We start from the raw sequence: 17,597 nt of genomic DNA on the forward strand, positions 1-17,597 counted from the left end.
GAAGTGGACTGTGTGCCCCATGGGTGTAGCTCGAGCATATGAGACCTCAAAGCCCAGCTCCACAGTGGCACACTTCCTCCAACAAGGCCACACCTTCTAAGAGTGCCACTCTCGATGGGCCAAGCAGCCAGACACACATGAATCTACGGAGCCATTCCTAGCCAAACCAACACACACACACACACACACACACACACACACACACACACACACAAAAGCTAAAATTCATCAAAAGTTCCTCCCTATCTCAACCCTTGAAAACTCTGCAGTAATAAAACAAGAGTTGAAGGAAAAACCATTAAAAATATTAACCTAAAACAAGAATCAAGAAAATACTGTAGTGTCCTACGGTAAACCTGAAACTACTTGAATTAAAATGAGTTAGGCGAGAGTATTTATTATCACCTCCATGCCTGAACATTTTCTTAAAGTTTTTAACAAATATTTTAAGAAATAAGTATAATGAGCTTTAACCTTAATGGAGACAGTCAAAATAATAATCTTAACTTTCTGTAGCTGATCACTTTGTACACATTAAAGTCTCAAGAGATGTGAGCGAAACTACTAGAGTCAAGGTAATTTGGCAAAGTGAGCGAGACAAATGTGCAAAAACTTGACACATTTCATCCCTTTTTGCTGTAAACACCTAGAAGCAAAAACAAAAATAAAAGCTCTATTTACTGCTAACTAAATGTACAATCTCCAAGGATACATCCAATTCCCAAGACCTATATGTTAAGATTTAAGTGACATTAAAATGCTTCCAAATAAGAGCTAAACATTTGGTTAATTCTCCCAAAATTAAATGCAAATTTAATCAGATTTCAATTAGAATCCCAGCTAGGGTTGCAAAGGATGCGCAGTTAAATTTTAATTTTAGATAGATTCTGTGTGTGTGTGTGTGTGTGTGTGTGTGTGTGTGTGTGTGTGTGTGTCCCCTAAGTAATATTTGGGTCACATTTATGTTAATAAAAGTTATATGAGAGGCTAAATTCCTAAAAGATTGAGGAAGGGAGAGAATTGGATTAGAGATAATTCTAGGTTTTGCAGGACAATAAATAAATATTTTAACATTAGCCACAGAGAACAAAATAATGATTCAGGACCCAGCACAGGAAAGCCCAGGGCCATCCAAGGTCAAATTCCAAAGAACTTAACACAGGGATCCTGTATAGAGATGTGGGCCATCAAAAGGAAGAAGGCATTCCCTATTACAGACCCAGGAAGTCACTGCAAGAAGGAAGAAGGGAAGAGGAGGCGTCAGCAGAACCTCAGCAGAGCCATGGCCCTAGTCAGAGAAGCCACCTCCCAGGAGCAGCAGTCAATTAGGGAGGAGACATTTTAGATGAGAGATGTGGCATCCCCTACCGGAGGAGGGGAGGAAGTGAGGCAGCCAGTGGCTGGGGGCAGTCAGTTCCAGGGGGGCAGAGAGGGGGATGAGATTGCTCCCTGAAAGTTGGGCATGGGGGTGCTAAGAGTACTCTGGCAGGCCTTCCTCTTATGTGTGGGGCATCGTCTGCTTCAGTGCTTCACTGAGCAGGCGAGAGGCCTTTGCTGACACCTGGCGTTTCCTCCCCAGGTAGAGAAGCCCGAGAAACGGTGAAGATCATCAATGACGAGGAGCAAGGGTTCGATTTTGCCTTCCAGGAGAACTCCCGCTATTCTGAAGGATTCAAGAACAGCCTGACTGTATGTCCCATGAAAGGCTGGATTCCACCACTGTCCAGGTAAGTAAAAAACGAAGAGTCTTTCCTGGGCCATCAAGATGACTCAATGGGATAGGAACTTGCCACCACGCCTGACAGCCCGAGTTCAATCCCCAGAACCCACACGGTGGAAGAAGAGAACTGGCTCTCACAAGTTGTCCTCTGACCTACACACACACACACACACACACACACACACACACAGTTAAAAAAATCTAAAGAAATAAAATTAAACTTCTCCTAACTCAAGGATTTTTGTTTGGTTATTTGGTTTTTCAAGGCAGGGTTTCTCTGTGTAGCCTTGGCTGTCCTGGACTCACTTTGTAGATCAGGCTGGCCTCGAACTCACAGCGATCCACCTTCCTCTGCCTCCTGAGGCTCCAACTCAAGGATTTAAATATAAATAATTTCATCTCTAGTCTACCTGAGGCTCTAGTCTTCATTTTCTTGATAAATGTTTGTGTGGGTGTTTTGCATATGTGCACAGTGCCTGATGAAAAAAGAAGGCAGTATCAGAGTTATCGGGCCTGGAGTTAACAGGCAGTTGTGAGCCACCCTGTGGGTGCTAGGATTTGAGCCCTGGTCCTCTCGAAGAGCAGCCAGCGCTCTTACCTGCTGAGCCAGCTCTCCAGCCCCAGTTCAAATCTTCACTGAAATATTTTTTTATGTCCACAGGTTATTCTCTGTCTTGTTCTATGAGTCCACAGCACAGTATCTAGCTTTGCCTGGAAAAATATGTAAAATTTACTTAATTTGGAGTGGTGGTTTTGGTGTCTTTTGCTCACGGTGTATCTAGAAATCCAGTGTTCCCTTGTTTTATTAGATTTTTACAGGATTTCTTAGTCAGTCTGCTGTCTTATCAGGTTACCAGTTGATATTTTCTTCACACCAAAGCAAGAAGGAGATGTGAACTTCAATTTGGTCTGTAACGTAAAGAGGAAAGCCCACCCTCTGACACTCAATGTCAAAGCCGAGGGCTACACTATGAATGCTGAGGTCAAGTGCAAAGACAGGACAGGCTCCACCACCCTCTTGGTGTCCAACCAGGTCAACACCATCAACTTCTATGAGGTAAGGGATAACAAAGACCAGACTATTGCTCCAGGTTTACCTAGGGACTGTGATGCTGGATACAATGGCTGTGAGCTGAGTCCTCCTGTCTCAAATACTAGAAACGAGACAAACAACAAATCCATCCTCAAGATTATGTAGTTATGAAGTGAATGTTTTTATTTTTTAGAGGACAAATATGGGGGGGGCGGGGGTACATGAAAACTTGCATTACACAAACAGGAAAGATTTCCACTACCGAGAAAGATCTTATACTTGACATATAAGAAGACACCAATACTTGGTGGTCTTGCTAGGGCATCCTGTTCCCTTCAGCTAACACCACCCAGCTCATCTGTATCAGTCTCCATCCTTATTTCCCAAAGAGCGTGTCTCCCTAGACAGGGATCTGTGGCTCTTCCATTCAGGGCACTGTTCTCCCCTGCCTCTCAGGTAGAGTTAAATGAATGCGTTCAGTGTGAATTCAACTTCATCAACACTGGCAAGTTCAACTTCAGCTACCAGGCAGAGCTCTCTGGGCCCAAATCCCTGCTGCAGTACTTGGACTTCACGCCCACTGACAATAGTGTAGATGTGGGTCAATCCGAGCCGGCCAGCCTGTCTTTCCAACCTTATGAGAAGTGTGTCTTGAAGGGCCTGGAACTCAAAATCAAGGTGAGACTATTTAATATTTTCCAGATGCCAAAGGAATCAGTGACGTGTTGCCCCAGCTGGCTAACTCCAGCCACTCCTACAGGGTGGTTGCTTTGGAAACAGTCCTCACACTTTCTGGAACAGAGGCCTCACAGACATCGAGAAAAGCAACTAACCATCCATACACTGTGATACTACCTAAACATTAAAATAAGTGAGAGAGCTGGAGGCAGCAGGGAACGTAAACACACAGCACTTTCCGAGATAAGATAGCAAATGAAAAAAACACGAACAGCTTTGTCAGCAGATAAGGAAATCTGACAAGCAAGCTCTCACAGCATGGACGACACTGGCAAAACCAAATTCCTCAAAACTCTAGAATTTGACTGTCCTAGGAGCATTCATCCCAGGATGACTATAGAGACCACCCCCGACCCCACCCCACTACGTCTCTGCCGTAGTCTTAGAAATCAAGACCTCTTCAGGGACCACGCAGACATGTAACCTCTTAGCTACTGAAGCAGAAAGAGCAGGTTTGGCCTACCTCAAAAGTGCCGTTGTAAAATAACTGACATTATTTTCCCAATCTACAAGTTCATGTGTGTGTGCATGACCTTTACACATGAGCCATCTCACCAGTCCCCAATCTAGAAGTCCAATGGGAACCTCTATTCATAGGGCTTGTTTTCATTTCAATCAAATCAAAGTTGGGCCATTTTATACCATCTTTTTGTTTTGTTTTGTTTTGTTTTAGGTTTTTTGAGACAGGGTTTGTTTGTTTTTTGTTTTTTGAGACAAGGTTTCTCTGTGTTATCTTGGCTGTCCCAGACTCGCTTTGTAGACCAGGCTGGCCTCAAATTCACAGTGATCCACCTGCCTCTGCCTTCCAAGTGCTGGGATTAAAGGCGTGCACCACCAGGGTTTCTCTGTGTAGCCTTGGCTGTCCTGGACCTGCTTTGTAGACCAGGCTAGCCTCAAACTCAAAGTGATCCACCTGCCTCTGCCTCCAGAGTACTGGGATTAAAGTCATGTGCCACCACCATCCTCACCATCTTTTCTTATAGGACACCTGTCCAGAATAATCAGTAATCAACTATTAAATAGCTACAGCTGCCTAAGGTGGCAGTGACACTTGGGGATAAACAAAGGGGCAAGTTAGAGGAGTTATCTGTTTACAGGGGGCTTTGAAACGCTCAGCATATTCCCTGGCGTTAAGACAGCTATGCATCACATGAGCATGGACACATCTGGGGACTGAGACACTGTGGAGGAGGCCATCAGTTCTCACCTCCAGCGTTCCAGACCTTGCCCACAGGTGGGAGAGACAGCTCAGTGGTTAGGAGCACTGGCTGCTCTTTCAGAGACCCTGGGTTTAATCCTAACACCCCTATGGCAGCAGGAAACAGTCTATAATCCCTGTCCCAGGGCCTCCACAGGTTCTACATACATGCAAGTAAGACACTCATACACATTAAGCAAATAAATAAATAATAACTTTATCCATTTAGTCAAGAGAGAAGAATCCCCCCACCCCATCCACCCTTTACCCTTTTCTTTTTTTATCTTTGTTTGATTTTCCGAGACAGTGTTTCTTGGCTCCTGGAGCTAGGTCTGTAGACTAGGGAGAACTCACAGAGATCTCCCCTCCTCTGCCTCCCAAGTGCTGGCAGCTTCCCTTTTATCTTTTATTTACAACCCAATAACAGAATTATATCCACCAGTGGCTACCCTGAAACACCAGGGAAGAGGCGAACTCAAGCCTTCTACCTAGCTAGGCCTATTGGAAACCACGGTCCCACCATACATGGTAACTAGCCGTTTCTGCCAACCATTCTGCCTTCAAGCTAAACCACTGCTGTAGGAACAAATCAATCAAGGGCCAGTGTGGGTTCTGGTTAGAGTAGCTAATTTTAAGCAAATAAATTCAAACCTATTGAAACCAGACTCTCTAGAGATAGAGCCCTCAAATCTGTAATTTGTAAAGCACCAACCACTTTGTTTCTTGCCCTGGGGATACAACTGCTCTGTCTTCCTGCCTCCAGTTACAGTCCCCTGGGCCATCTCTCCTTGCAGATCAGCCATGGCCCAATATTCATATGCAGCATCATAGGCTGTGCTGTGAGCCCAGCTGTCCAGTTTTCCTTCACCAGCTACAACTTTGGGACTTGCTTCATCTACCAAGCTGGGATGCCCCCGTACAAACAAACCCTTGTTGTCACCAACAGAGAAGAAACATCTATGAGGTAAGCAGTCTATTTCTGTAGCAAAGCACTCTCACCAGAAGCAGCTTAGGGGAGAGGAAAGGGTTTATTTCATCTGATACATCCAGGTCATGCTCCATCATTGAGAGAAGTCAAAGCAGGAACTCGGGGCAGGAACTTGAAGCCAGAACTGCCTGCTACTGCACTTTGCATTCCCTTCAACCAGGGAACCAAGGAGATACAGCAGAAACCGTGGAGGAATGTTGCTTCCTGGCTCACCTCACGGCTCAAACTCTCTTCTATAGCTCATGACCACCTTGGTAGGGATGGTGCCACCCACAGTGGGCTGGGCCCTCCTGTATCTGTTTACAATCAAGACAATCCCCCCTAGACCAACCTGCTAAAGACACGCAATTAAAACTTTTCTCCAGGTGATCCTAGGCTGTGTCAAGTTGACAGTCAATGCTAACTAGTTCATCTTACCAAGACACAAAGGATGGGAAAGAGTCCAACACGGGTGGCATGAATCCAGGGTCCCTGCTTCCACCATCAATATGAAAAGTGGATACCCATGAGCTACCTGCTAAACATCCTCTTCTTGATTTGTAGCGGGCTGTGCCAAATAATTACCTAATGCAGAGTCCTGTGGCTTCCGTTTTGTTTCCTCATGCAGTAGATTAGGAAAGACATTTAAGGAGCGGTTTTCAACCTTCCTAATGTTGTGACAAGTTGCGTTAACACCAACCATAAAATTATTTTGTTGCTACTTCATAACTGTAAATTTGCTACTGCTATCAGATAGGCAACCAACCCCCAAAAGGGTCACGATCCACGGGTTGAGAACTGCTGTTTTAGAGACTGGTTAAAAAGCGAATTACGGCAAAAGATCTTCACCAACCCTTCATCTGACAAAGGTTTAATATCCAAAACATATAAAGAACTCAAGAAATTAAACACCACAAAACCAAACAACCCAATTGCGAAATGGAGCTTGGAACTTTACAGAGAATTCTCAACAGAGGAATATCAAATGGCTGAGAAACACTTAAGGAAATGCTCGTCCTCGTTAGTCATCAGAGAAATGCAAATCAAAACGACACTGAGATTCCATCTTACACCCATCAGAATGGCTAAGATCAAAAACTCAAATGACACATGTTGGCGAGGATGTGGAGAGAGAGGAACACTCCTTTATTGCTGGTGGGAATGCAAACTAGTACAACCACTTTGGAAAGCTATCTGGCGCTTTCTCAGAAAAATGGGAATAGGGCTTCCTCAAGACCCAGCTATCCCACTCCTTGGAATATACCCAGAAAATGCCCTACCACACACATATGCTCAACCATGTTCATAGCTGCTTTATACATAATAGCCAGAACATGGAAACAGCCTAAGTGTCCCTCAGTAGAAGAATGGACTAAGAAACTGTGGTACATTTACACTATGGAATACTACTCAGCTATTAAAAACAAGGAATTCCCGAAATTTGTGGACAAATGGATTGATCTAGAAATTATTATGAGTGAGTTCACCCAGAAGCAAAAAGAGACAAATGGTATATACTCACTTATATCAAAACACTAGTCCAAGGGATACGTACCATGAAAAACTTTATTTACCAAGAAAGTGGGTCAGAGGAGAGGACATCCTATTGAGACTTTAGGCAAGAGTAACAAGAAAGAATAAGGAAATAGTAGGACCCACAGGGTCCTGGAAACCTACAAGAAGAACTTTATGACAGGCAGATCTGGGTCCTAGGGTCCTCCTCAAACTAAGGCACCAGTCAAGGAGAATATAGGCATTAAACTTCGAACCCCTACCAAGACCTAGCCGACGAACATGATATTCTCCACCGTTGAGTGGAGAGTGAGATCTGACTCTCACACGAACTCTGGTGCCCCTTTTCTGACCACGTCCCCTGGATGGGGAGGCCTGGCGGCACTCAGAGGAAGGATAGCAAGTTACCAAGAAGAGACTCAATATTCTAAGAGCATATATAGGGGGAGGAGGTCTCCCTCAATCACAGACATAGGGGAGGGGAGAAGGGGGGGAAGTGGGAGGGAGGGAAGAATGGGAGGAAACAAGGGAAGGGCTAACAATCGAGATGTAATATAAATAAAATAATGGAAATAAAATAAATAAAAAAAAATTTAAAAAAGCGAATTGCTCTGCAGTAAATAGCAAGTCTATACTGAGCCTAAATCTTGTGACTCAAACCCAGCCTGTCTGCATCATCCCTGTAAAATGTTTCAGTCCACGTCTTCATAACTCTTTTCAGACAAAGTGAGGGAGAATCTAGTTTGATCATTGACCTGTGTTCATGCACAAATCTCTGCCTAAGTCCCTCAGAGAACATTCTACAGTGGAAAAACACTGTTATCGGCACTGCCTTTGACTCTAAGTGGCTTGGTGCAACCAAAGAAATTCATTTTAATTTAATTTTAATTAATTTTAATTAATTTTAACTTTAATCACCACATGTGTCTTGTCCCTACCACATCAGATGGCACAAATCCCAGTTCAATTATCAGCTCTTTCTTAGCTGTAACACTGAGCAAATTTGTTTTATTTTACTCTGTATGCTTCTGTTGTTTGGGGAAGGGGCATATATTGTCTGTTAATTTTGAGATGGAGTCTCACTATGTAGCCTAGGCTGGCCTCAAACTCATGATCCTCCTATCTCAGCCTCCTAAGTACTAGGATTACAGATATGTGCCACCACACCACTCCCATATTTTTCATTTTTAAATTCTCTGTGCCTCTGTCTCCTTCCCTGATGTGGGAGAGCATACAGAGCAGCAGGGTCTAGAACAGGGTCTAGAACTCAGGAGATGCTAGTTACTGTTTGCTGCTGCAATAATTATCACCACCACCATCATCATCATCATCATCATCATCATCATCATCATCGACATTAAGTCACAGGAGTGTTGTTTAGTTTCAAATAAAATTTTATCTGCCAAGCCAAAGAGATAGTTCGATGGTTAAGAGCACCAGTTGCTGCTCTTGCAGAGGACCCACCTTCCATTCCATTCGCAGCACCCACACAACATTTCAGTGGGGCAAAACCATGAGCCTTCGGGTTACAGACCTGCTCCCTCCTGCATCTCAGGATGTGACTTCAGCTGAGTAACTTGACTGCACTTAGAACATGTGCTGCTCATTGCTGCCACCCCCTCCAGCTCTTTGGTGACTCTCCCATGCCTCTAGGACAGCAGGGCAAGAGATCTGTCACCCTCCATCCGTCCCTCCAGTCCTGCCTTCTTGGCACTCATATCCCTTCCTCTTGGTCTTCCCCAGCATAGACTGTTTATATACCAACACATCACACCTCGAGGTGAACTTCAGTGTGGACGTGATAAAGTCAGGGAAGACACTGGAGATCCCAATCACCTTTTACCCTCGGGAAGCCATCAACTACCGAGAAGTCATCCCTTTTGAAATCAATGGGCTCTCTCAACAGACAGTGGAGATCAAAGGGAAAGGCACAGAAATGAAGGTAGGAGGCAGTGGGCGGGGCTTCAGAGCCCTCCCCTTTCCTCTTTCCAGACCCTTGCCCCACCTGCTAGAGCCCACACACCTCTCCACACCCCCTCTTCTCTGCGCCTGGGATTGCTCCATCCCATGTGTGGCCCTGCCAAGATGGGGGTCCCTAATCGTATGAAGCAGGAAGGAATTTTTAAACTGGGCTCAAGCAAATCCCAGTTCTCAGTCAGAACCAGATGAACTCAGACAACTGCAACCACAAAGGAAAGGTTCTACACTCATGGAGAAGGGTCAGAAACAATGCCCCGCTTGAGGGCGTGTCTTATTGAGACAAAGGGTTTAGCTATAAACCATGCCTCCTTCTCACCCTCACTGGTGAAGGTGCTCAGCCAGCTGGGGGTCCCAGGATACTCAGGAACTTCTGCCAGGTGACCCTGATCTGTAGACAATGGCCCGTCCTAATAACCACCCCTGCCTTCCTGGTGTCTGATAACTACATCTGGCTTTTGTTTGGTGGCAGTATTTATATTGTAGCAGAAGGTTTGAGAAGTCTGAAAAAGAATCCAAGATTCCCAAGAATGCATAGGCTATTTCAACCAGCAAGCAAGGGGAAGGGTGTGTGGCCTCCTTCCTGCAAGCCACAGGAGCAATAGGGCGTTGCCCCCTGGTGTGCCTTGTCAACACAAAGCATGGCTCTTGCTCCAAAGAGAATTAAAGATAATTCATTGTGAGCCAATATATGAGTGACCAAGGATTGGTAATAACATTTGGGTTATCCTGAGTGACACGGTCCACAATCCAAGAAGCTTGCAAGAGCTTTTATAGTCAGAGAATGAAAGAAAGTTACAGGAGTAGGGGTGTGTGTGTGTGTGTGTGTGTGTGTGTGTGTGTGTGTGTGTGTGTGTGTGTGTGTGTATACGAGCTCTCTCAACATAGTGGTGGGTGAGTTACTGCAAAGAAGAGAAATCTCTTCTACAGGTTTCAGAGAGTTCTATCCCATCTTTAGGGTTGGTGGAAGCCAGTGATGAAATGAAGGTACGTCTAAGCTGAAACAGTTAGGTCATTAAAGGAGGGAGCTGACCTGGTTCCTACAGGACATAAGCATCACATTTGTTTTCCACAGTGACTGACGAACCCTCCCCTCGTACTTTCTTTCTGCTCATGCAGATTCTAGTTCAAGACCCAGCCAATAGGATCGTGAAGCTAGGAGCTGTCCTGCCAGGACAGGTTGTAAAGAAAACAGTTTCCATCATAAATAACAGCCTTGCCCAGCTGACCTTTAACCAGTCAGTCATGTTCTCCATTCCAGAACTCCAGGAAGACAAGGTCAGTGCCGGGAAATGGGGAGGCTCGGAAGTGGTGGCCATGGTGGGTGGCAGGATTAAAAAACAAAAAAACAAAAAAAAAGGCTCTGTGAAGCTAGCCAGAGCAAGGAACCCAGTAAGTATCTCATCATGGAACTACACATTGCACCCAGACAAGGAGGAAAAACTCCTAGATCCCCTTTCTTCATCAACCCAAAATCAAACTCCTCAGCCCTAGTGGGTACCGGCCCTCCACAGTCTGTCCATATCAGTACTTGCTTGCATGGTTGGTTTCTCTTTGTTTTGTTTTGGGTGTTTGTTTGTTTGCTTGTTTTTCAAGACTGGGCTTCTCTGTGTGGCCTTGGCTGTCCTAGACTCATTTTGTAGATCAGGCTGGCCTTGAGCTCACAGCAATCTGCCTGCCTCTGCCTCCCTGAATTCTGGGATCAAAGGCATGCGCCACCACACCCAGCTACGTGGTTGGTTTCTTTATTAAAAGAGTGGGAATAGAACCCAGGGTTTTTCATTTAGTGTGCAAGTGCTCTGCCAGTGAACTTTACTCCAGATGCCTTTATCACATTGCTCCTCAGAGGGCAACCAGAGTTGTTAAAGTGACCTGTCTTGAGCCATTACCTCAGGCTAGCTCCCAAGGTTCTGTTCTCTTACTCCCTGCAGCCACAGTGCACGCCTGCTGTCTGCTCCAATGCTGTGGACAACGTAAAATATGCTGTTAAAAAACGGGCTCCCTTGGGGCAGTTTTGGGTTTGCTTCTTACCAAGACTAAGAATAAAGAGGAAGCCATATAGGAATTCATGCAGTGGCTCACAAACTTTAGACTACACAAGCCACCCCGGGGAACTTTAGAAAATGCAGGTTCTAACAGTCATAGGGGAGGGAAATAATGGGAAAATGGGGGGGGGGAGGAATGGGAGGATACAAGGGATGGGATAAACATTGAGATGTAACAAGAATAAATTAATAAAAATAAAAAATAAAAAAAAAAAGAAAATGCAGGTTCCATTTCATTCCAGAGACACTGAGTCAGCCGGCCCGGGCAAGCTGTGGGGGTGGTGTCTTATTAGTCCCAGTACTTATTTATTATTCATATTTTTAATTAGCATACAAAATAATGGTTTCATTATGACATTTTTACACAAATACGTATTGTGTGATTGTACCTTGTTCTTACTCTCCATGCCTACATGCCCTTTTGGGTCCCTATTCAGCCACTTTGCTATTTCCAGTTCTCTCCCCAGAGTCTCTCCTCCTTTCTTAGGGTGTGTGGTAAATGTTAACATCTAGATTCAGCATATAAGAAAAAGTATGCAATATTTTGCATTTCCTTCTTCCCATTGTCTACCTTCCTTCCCCTCCCCCTCTCTAAGCCCTCTTCCTCTTGGCTCATAGTCCTCCTGGTCCATTTGTTTGTTTGTTTGTTTGTTTGTTTGTTTATATCAAGACCCTACATATGAGAAGAAATATGTTTTTGTCGTTCTGAATCTGGCTGAATTTAACCTGATAACTCTCCCACCAGCAAGCACTTCTCAACAAATATTGGACTGACATTTCTTGATCCATGTTTCCTGCTACTGTCTCTTCCACCATGAAGGAGGAAGGAAGGAAGGAGGAGCTGAAAAGTGGGAAATACAGGAAACCAGCATTTGCTGGACCCGTCATATGCCACACACTTTATAGCCATGATCTTGCCTTCTGCTGAAGAGCAAGTCAAGGGGAGGGTTTGAGTAACCTACCAAAGATGACCCAGATGGTCACACACGGGATTTGATCTCTGGCCTGAGACAGTCCCAGCAGCAAGACCTCACAGCGCTGAGGCCTCAGACGCCTTCCTGCCACTAGCTTCTAACCCAGGTTGTCTCTCCGTCTAGGTCATCACCTTGGAGCCCTTCCACAATATCACCCTAAAGCCTAAAGAAGTCTGCAAGCTGGAAATCACCTTTGCCCCCAAGAAGCGCATCCCTCCTTTCTCTGAGGAAGTGTTCATGGAATGGATGGGGCTCCTGCGTCCCCTCTTCCTCCTTAGTGGCTGCTGTCAGGCCCTGGAGATTTCCCTGGACCAGGAGCATATTCCCTTTGGTCCCGTTGTGCACCAGACGCAAGCCACACGGCGCATCCTCATGATGAACACAGGCGATGTGGGTGCAAGGTAGGATGGGCAGCAGCAACTCCCACCAGAGGTTGTAGCGGACATCTCTGTCTCTGAATTCTGCGCCTTACCTCACCTGAAACATCACACCTGGAACATCACACCTGGAACATCACAGCTGAAACACCACAGTGATGGCTACAGTAAAGAACAGGGGTGCAATCCTGAGATGTGCCCATCACACAGTTCATCCAATGTAATCTCAACAGTAACCTTACACAGCTAATACTATAAGATAATCTCTGTGATTGAGATACTTAGGGAGGAGGGTTTAAAAATGCATAGCAAAGCTGGGCATAGTGGTGCACTGCCTGTAATCCCAGCACTCAGGGAGGGGAGGGAGAGGCAGGTGCATCTCTGTGAGTTCGAGGCCAGCCTGGTCTACAAAGCAAGTCCAGGACAGTCAAGGCTACACAGAGAAAAATATATATATATAATATATAATATATGCATAATATAAATGTATATGTAAAATTTTTTAATAAAAAATGAAAATGCATAGCAATATCCTGTCTTTAAAAAAAAAGAACTAAGGCTAGGCATGGTAATATACTATATAATTCTAGCACTTGGGGACTGGGAAGTGGAGGCAGGAGGATCAGGAGTTCAAGGCTGCTCTGGCTATGTATGTTCAAGGCCAGGTAAGCCTGGGCTGTATGAAACCTTGTTAGAGGGGGTGAGTGTGCAGGGGATGTGGTTTTGTGGTAAAGTCATTGTGAAGCATATACCAGGCGAATTTAATTCCCAGCATCATAAAAAAGAAAAGAAGAAAGGAGAGAAATGGAGAGAAGAAGAAGGGAGGGAAGGAAGGAGGAAAGAGAGAAATATGGGGACAAAGCATGCTCTCCTAGGTATCATTGCTATCAGCTAGAATTAGAAAACTTACCAGTAATACAACCCTCAATCCATTTTAATATAAATGCAGCATAAAAAGATTGAGTAACTTTCCCCCAAATCACACATGTGACAACAAGTAAACATGGATGCAAAGTTGGGCATGACTACACGGAATCCACCCAGTCTCCAGGGTGGGTGTCTGAGGAGCCTCATTTCACTGGTGAAGTGAGGCTGAGAGATGCCACATCCAGGAAAGAAAAACACAGACCAGAACCCAGGCTCTTCCCCCTCAGCTGCTCAGGAATTAGCACGGCTGTCCAGACTGCCCACTACACACCTCAGGGTTCCTCAACATACAGACCCAGTGTCGTACCACCAAGAGGGATGTTATATGGTAGCTCTGTTCTGGAAAGACTGGTTTGCACTGTTCATCCTCTGCCTTCTGCCCATACGCAAGTGCCTAACCAAAGGGATGGCCACCAAGAACAGCCACAACTCTCGCATGAAGGGCTTGCCACCACCCTCCTGGAACTAAACAGTCAGTGCAAGGGATGGTCAAGGCTACAGTCTGCAAAGACTCTGGTCCTAGTCCAGGCCCTTGATGGCTATGCAACCTTGGGAACACGCGTGTACATTTTCCTACATACATCCCCTAGCTTGCCACTTGTGGACAATAAAACAAGTTGCAGCCACTTCTCACCCCTGGCCAACTGTAAGAGGGAGCAGAGACCCCTTACCCAGAGAGTGATCTGCTCTGCTCTGGCAGGGTTCCTCCTCCTACACCCTGTGGAGGAGTCGAGGTGGGGACCATGCTGTCAAAAAGTCCAGGCGAAGTTTTTTTGGGTTTAGTTTGGGTTTTGCATATTCTCAGAATATTAATGTCCCCCCTCCCCCCGCTCTCATCTTCTTTTCTCTTGGAAAAGGTTTAAATGGGACGCCAGGAGATTCATGCCCCACTTCTCCATTATCCCTGAAGAAGGCTACATCACCTCAGGCATGGAGGTTGCCTTAGAAGTAACCTACCATCCCACTGAGGTGGGCAAGGAGAGTCTCTGTAAAAACATCCTCTGTTTCATCCAAGGAGGAAGCCCTCTGTCCCTTACCCTGTCTGGAATCTGCGTGGGACTACCTGCAGTGAAAGAGGCAAGTGGGCATTGCCCAGGGGCAGGCCAAAGGCAGGAGTAAGCCCAACAAGGGTCCCCAACACCCCCTGGAAACATTCATGGAGTTTTGTATATGTCATAGCCACTGCTTGAATCATCTTTCTTCCCTCCTTGCTTCCAAAATTCCTGTTCTTCCTTCAACTTTCGGTCCAAGCATTATATCCTCGAGAAGCCTCAAGGAGGCCGCCAAGATCAAATTCTGTTAGAAGAACTGTGAGCCGGCCTGAAATAAGCCAGACTGAGAAAACCAAGTAGTACATATTTGCTCTCATATTTGAAACCAGATTCAAAATGTGTAGTATGCATTTATAAATGGGGGGGCACAAAGCTAGAAAGAAGAAACCTAGTATTTGTTGACTGAATGGGGAGAAAGGAAATTGTCCATTGGAACTCACTATGGGAGTTCTCTCTTACACACACACACACACACACACGCTCTAGACCCCAAAGACAGTACAGTTTAGGGGAGATGACATGAAAGGTGATTTTTCTGCTTCTTCAAGGTGGTGAATTTCAACTGCCAAGTGCGCTCCAGGCACACACAGATCATCCTGCTCTCAAATCGTACCAACCAGACCTGGAATCTGCACCCCATCTTTGATGGCGAACACTGGGAGGGACCCGAGTTCATCACCCTGGAGGCCCATCAGCAAAACAAGCCCTATGAGATCACCTACAGGCCCCGCACTATGAATCTGGAGAACCGTAAGCACCAGGTAAACTGAGGCCTCCCTGCCTGCTTCCTAGCATAGAGGAAGGAAAGGGCTGTGGAGACAGCAGATAGAAGATAGTTTGAGAGCTGAAACTTAAACAAATACTCAAATAAGGAGTTGGGTACCCAGATCACAGAACAATGGGGGGCTGTGACAATTGCCAGGCAGAGGCTCCCCCTTTGTCTACATTTCTCTTAGAATCCAAGAGCTTGGTTCTGAAATGAAACCCTAAACCAAGCATCGAGTAAGTCATATTCAGTCTAAGCACATTGGTTACCTCATGGTAGCTATAATAAAAATCAGAGGGCCAGTAAGGTGGCTCAGCCGGTAAATGTATCCACCACCAAGCCTTACAACCACAGCTCAGTCCCCAAGACCAACATGAAGGAGAGAAGTGACTCTCGGAAGCTGTCCTCCGATTTCCATACACGCAGTGCCATATGTCTACACACAGGTGCACATGCACACACACATGCACACATACATACATACACATGCACAAACAAATGCACACATATGCGTGGGCACATACACACACATACACAATGAACGAAAATGAAATTTAAGAGCTGAAGAGATGGCTCAACAGTTAAGAGCACTTGCTATCCTTACAAAGGACCTGAACTTGGTTCCCAAAACCTATGCTGAGTGGCTTACTGCCCCCTCTAATTCCAGTTTCAGGGAGCTCCAATGCCCTCTCTGGCCTCTGTTGGCCCTACACTCCCATGCACATAGGTACTCCCAGACTCATAAATAAAAACAATAAATCTTTTTGAAATGTAATCTTAAGACTCAGAAAAGGAAAGCAGAGGTCTTTGCACTTAGAAGCAAATGATATTTTCTCTAGTCTCCACTACCTGTCCAATGCAGCGAGCTTCTGGGGGAGAGGCCATCTTAAAGGGAGTAATAACACGGAAAACAATTTTAAAAAAAGGTACCTAGCATCCTCCTGTGGCCGCCCAGCAGTTACACACAGGTGTGCTCATCTACATACATACACACACACACACACACACACACACACCTCATATACACCAAAAGTTTAAAAAATTTTAAAGTAGAAATGTTAGGCTTACTTGCCCCATCCCCAAGGTCAGGTAGGTGCCCATTAATAAAGGGTCTACTGGGTCATTCTGATTTGTCACTTCTTCTTCCAAGGGCACTCTCTTTTTCCCCCTCCCGGATGGGACCGCCTGGCTGTATGCCCTGCACGGGACTGCCGAGCTCCCCAAAGCTGTTGCCAATATCTACCGTGAGGTTCCATGTAAGACTCCCTATGTTGAGCTCCTGCCAATCAGCAACTGGCTGAACAAGCCCCAGAGGTGAGGGTATGGGATGAGTAGTGAGAGTACGGGAAGAGATGGCTTCCACCCTCCAGCTTGGTCCTTCTCCTGAGGGGAAGGACCTCCAAAGAATGTCCGGCTTGCAGGAGTCAGAGGCATCGTCCTCAGGGTAGCCAGGCATCCCGCAAACACGAACCCTGTTGTCTTGTTCCTGCTGATTCTTACAGAGCCTAGAGCACTGCCTGGCACAAAATAAATGCCCAATAACTAATAGTTCTGACAGGCCTAATAGCCAACATCGTTGTTGAGCATCTATAGCCTGAGCTGCTAGCCAGAGAGAAAGCCCCTCAAACTGAGCTTTCAGTAGGAGGTAGAAAGAAATACAGGCACTGGGAGAGGTCAAGTGCAAGTAGCCTCATCCTTTCCTTCCATAGAGAACCAGAGACTAGGAGAAGTGCATCTTCTTGAAGGCCACCCACGGCGCTGTAGACAAAAGCCCAGCTCTGAGCCTGAACCCTGGTTTTGCCCATAGCTGCGCAATGTTGTCTGAGCACACCGCCATCCTTCTTTGGGTCTCTGATTTCCTCTTCCATAGAGCAGAGGTATTACTTACACAGACCTCCTCTAGACACTGTAACCGCAATAACATGGGACAAGGACTGTCACTGTTAGTGACAGGATGATGACTGGAGCCACAGACCCACACAGTCATCATAAAAGCAAAAGTGGACACAGTCCCTTTCTTTGGACAGTCTCACTGTCTCTCGGTGTCGCTCGTCATTTCTCATCACCTCCCTCCTCTCTTCTGCTGCTACAGATTCCGCGTCATTGTGGAAATACTGAAACCGGAGAAGCCAGACCTCAGCGTCACTCTGAAGGGCCTTGATTACATTGATGTTCTGTCTGGCTCCAAGAAAGACTACAAGCTGAATTTCTATTCCTACAAGGAGGGGCTCTACACTGCAAAGGTATTGCCATGTCAAAGGCACCTCCCAAATCCCCTGCAAGTTTGACCCTGCGGTGTTAGAAGATAACA

General features: G+C 45.8%; 1 protein-coding gene across 1 annotated transcript in view; it reads left to right on the top strand.

Annotated features, from left to right (window-relative positions):
- Hydin (HYDIN axonemal central pair apparatus protein) overlaps nt 1-17,597 on the top strand; it is a 306,967-nt gene that overhangs the window by 281,262 nt on the left and 8,108 nt on the right. The window contains exons 72-82 of the mRNA XM_051168753.1: nt 1,580-1,727; nt 2,570-2,777; nt 3,210-3,431; nt 5,484-5,653; nt 8,912-9,110; nt 10,265-10,423; nt 12,288-12,565; nt 14,326-14,545; nt 15,069-15,281; nt 16,437-16,600; nt 17,379-17,529. Coding sequence (XP_051024710.1) covers nt 1,580-1,727; nt 2,570-2,777; nt 3,210-3,431; nt 5,484-5,653; nt 8,912-9,110; nt 10,265-10,423; nt 12,288-12,565; nt 14,326-14,545; nt 15,069-15,281; nt 16,437-16,600; nt 17,379-17,529 — 2,132 coding nt within the window. The remainder of the gene's footprint in view (nt 1-1,579; nt 1,728-2,569; nt 2,778-3,209; nt 3,432-5,483; nt 5,654-8,911; nt 9,111-10,264; nt 10,424-12,287; nt 12,566-14,325; nt 14,546-15,068; nt 15,282-16,436; nt 16,601-17,378; nt 17,530-17,597) is intronic.

Source organism: Acomys russatus, chromosome 26 (assembly GCF_903995435.1).
Source record: "Acomys russatus chromosome 26, mAcoRus1.1, whole genome shotgun sequence".
Taxonomy (NCBI): domain Eukaryota; kingdom Metazoa; phylum Chordata; class Mammalia; order Rodentia; family Muridae; genus Acomys; species Acomys russatus.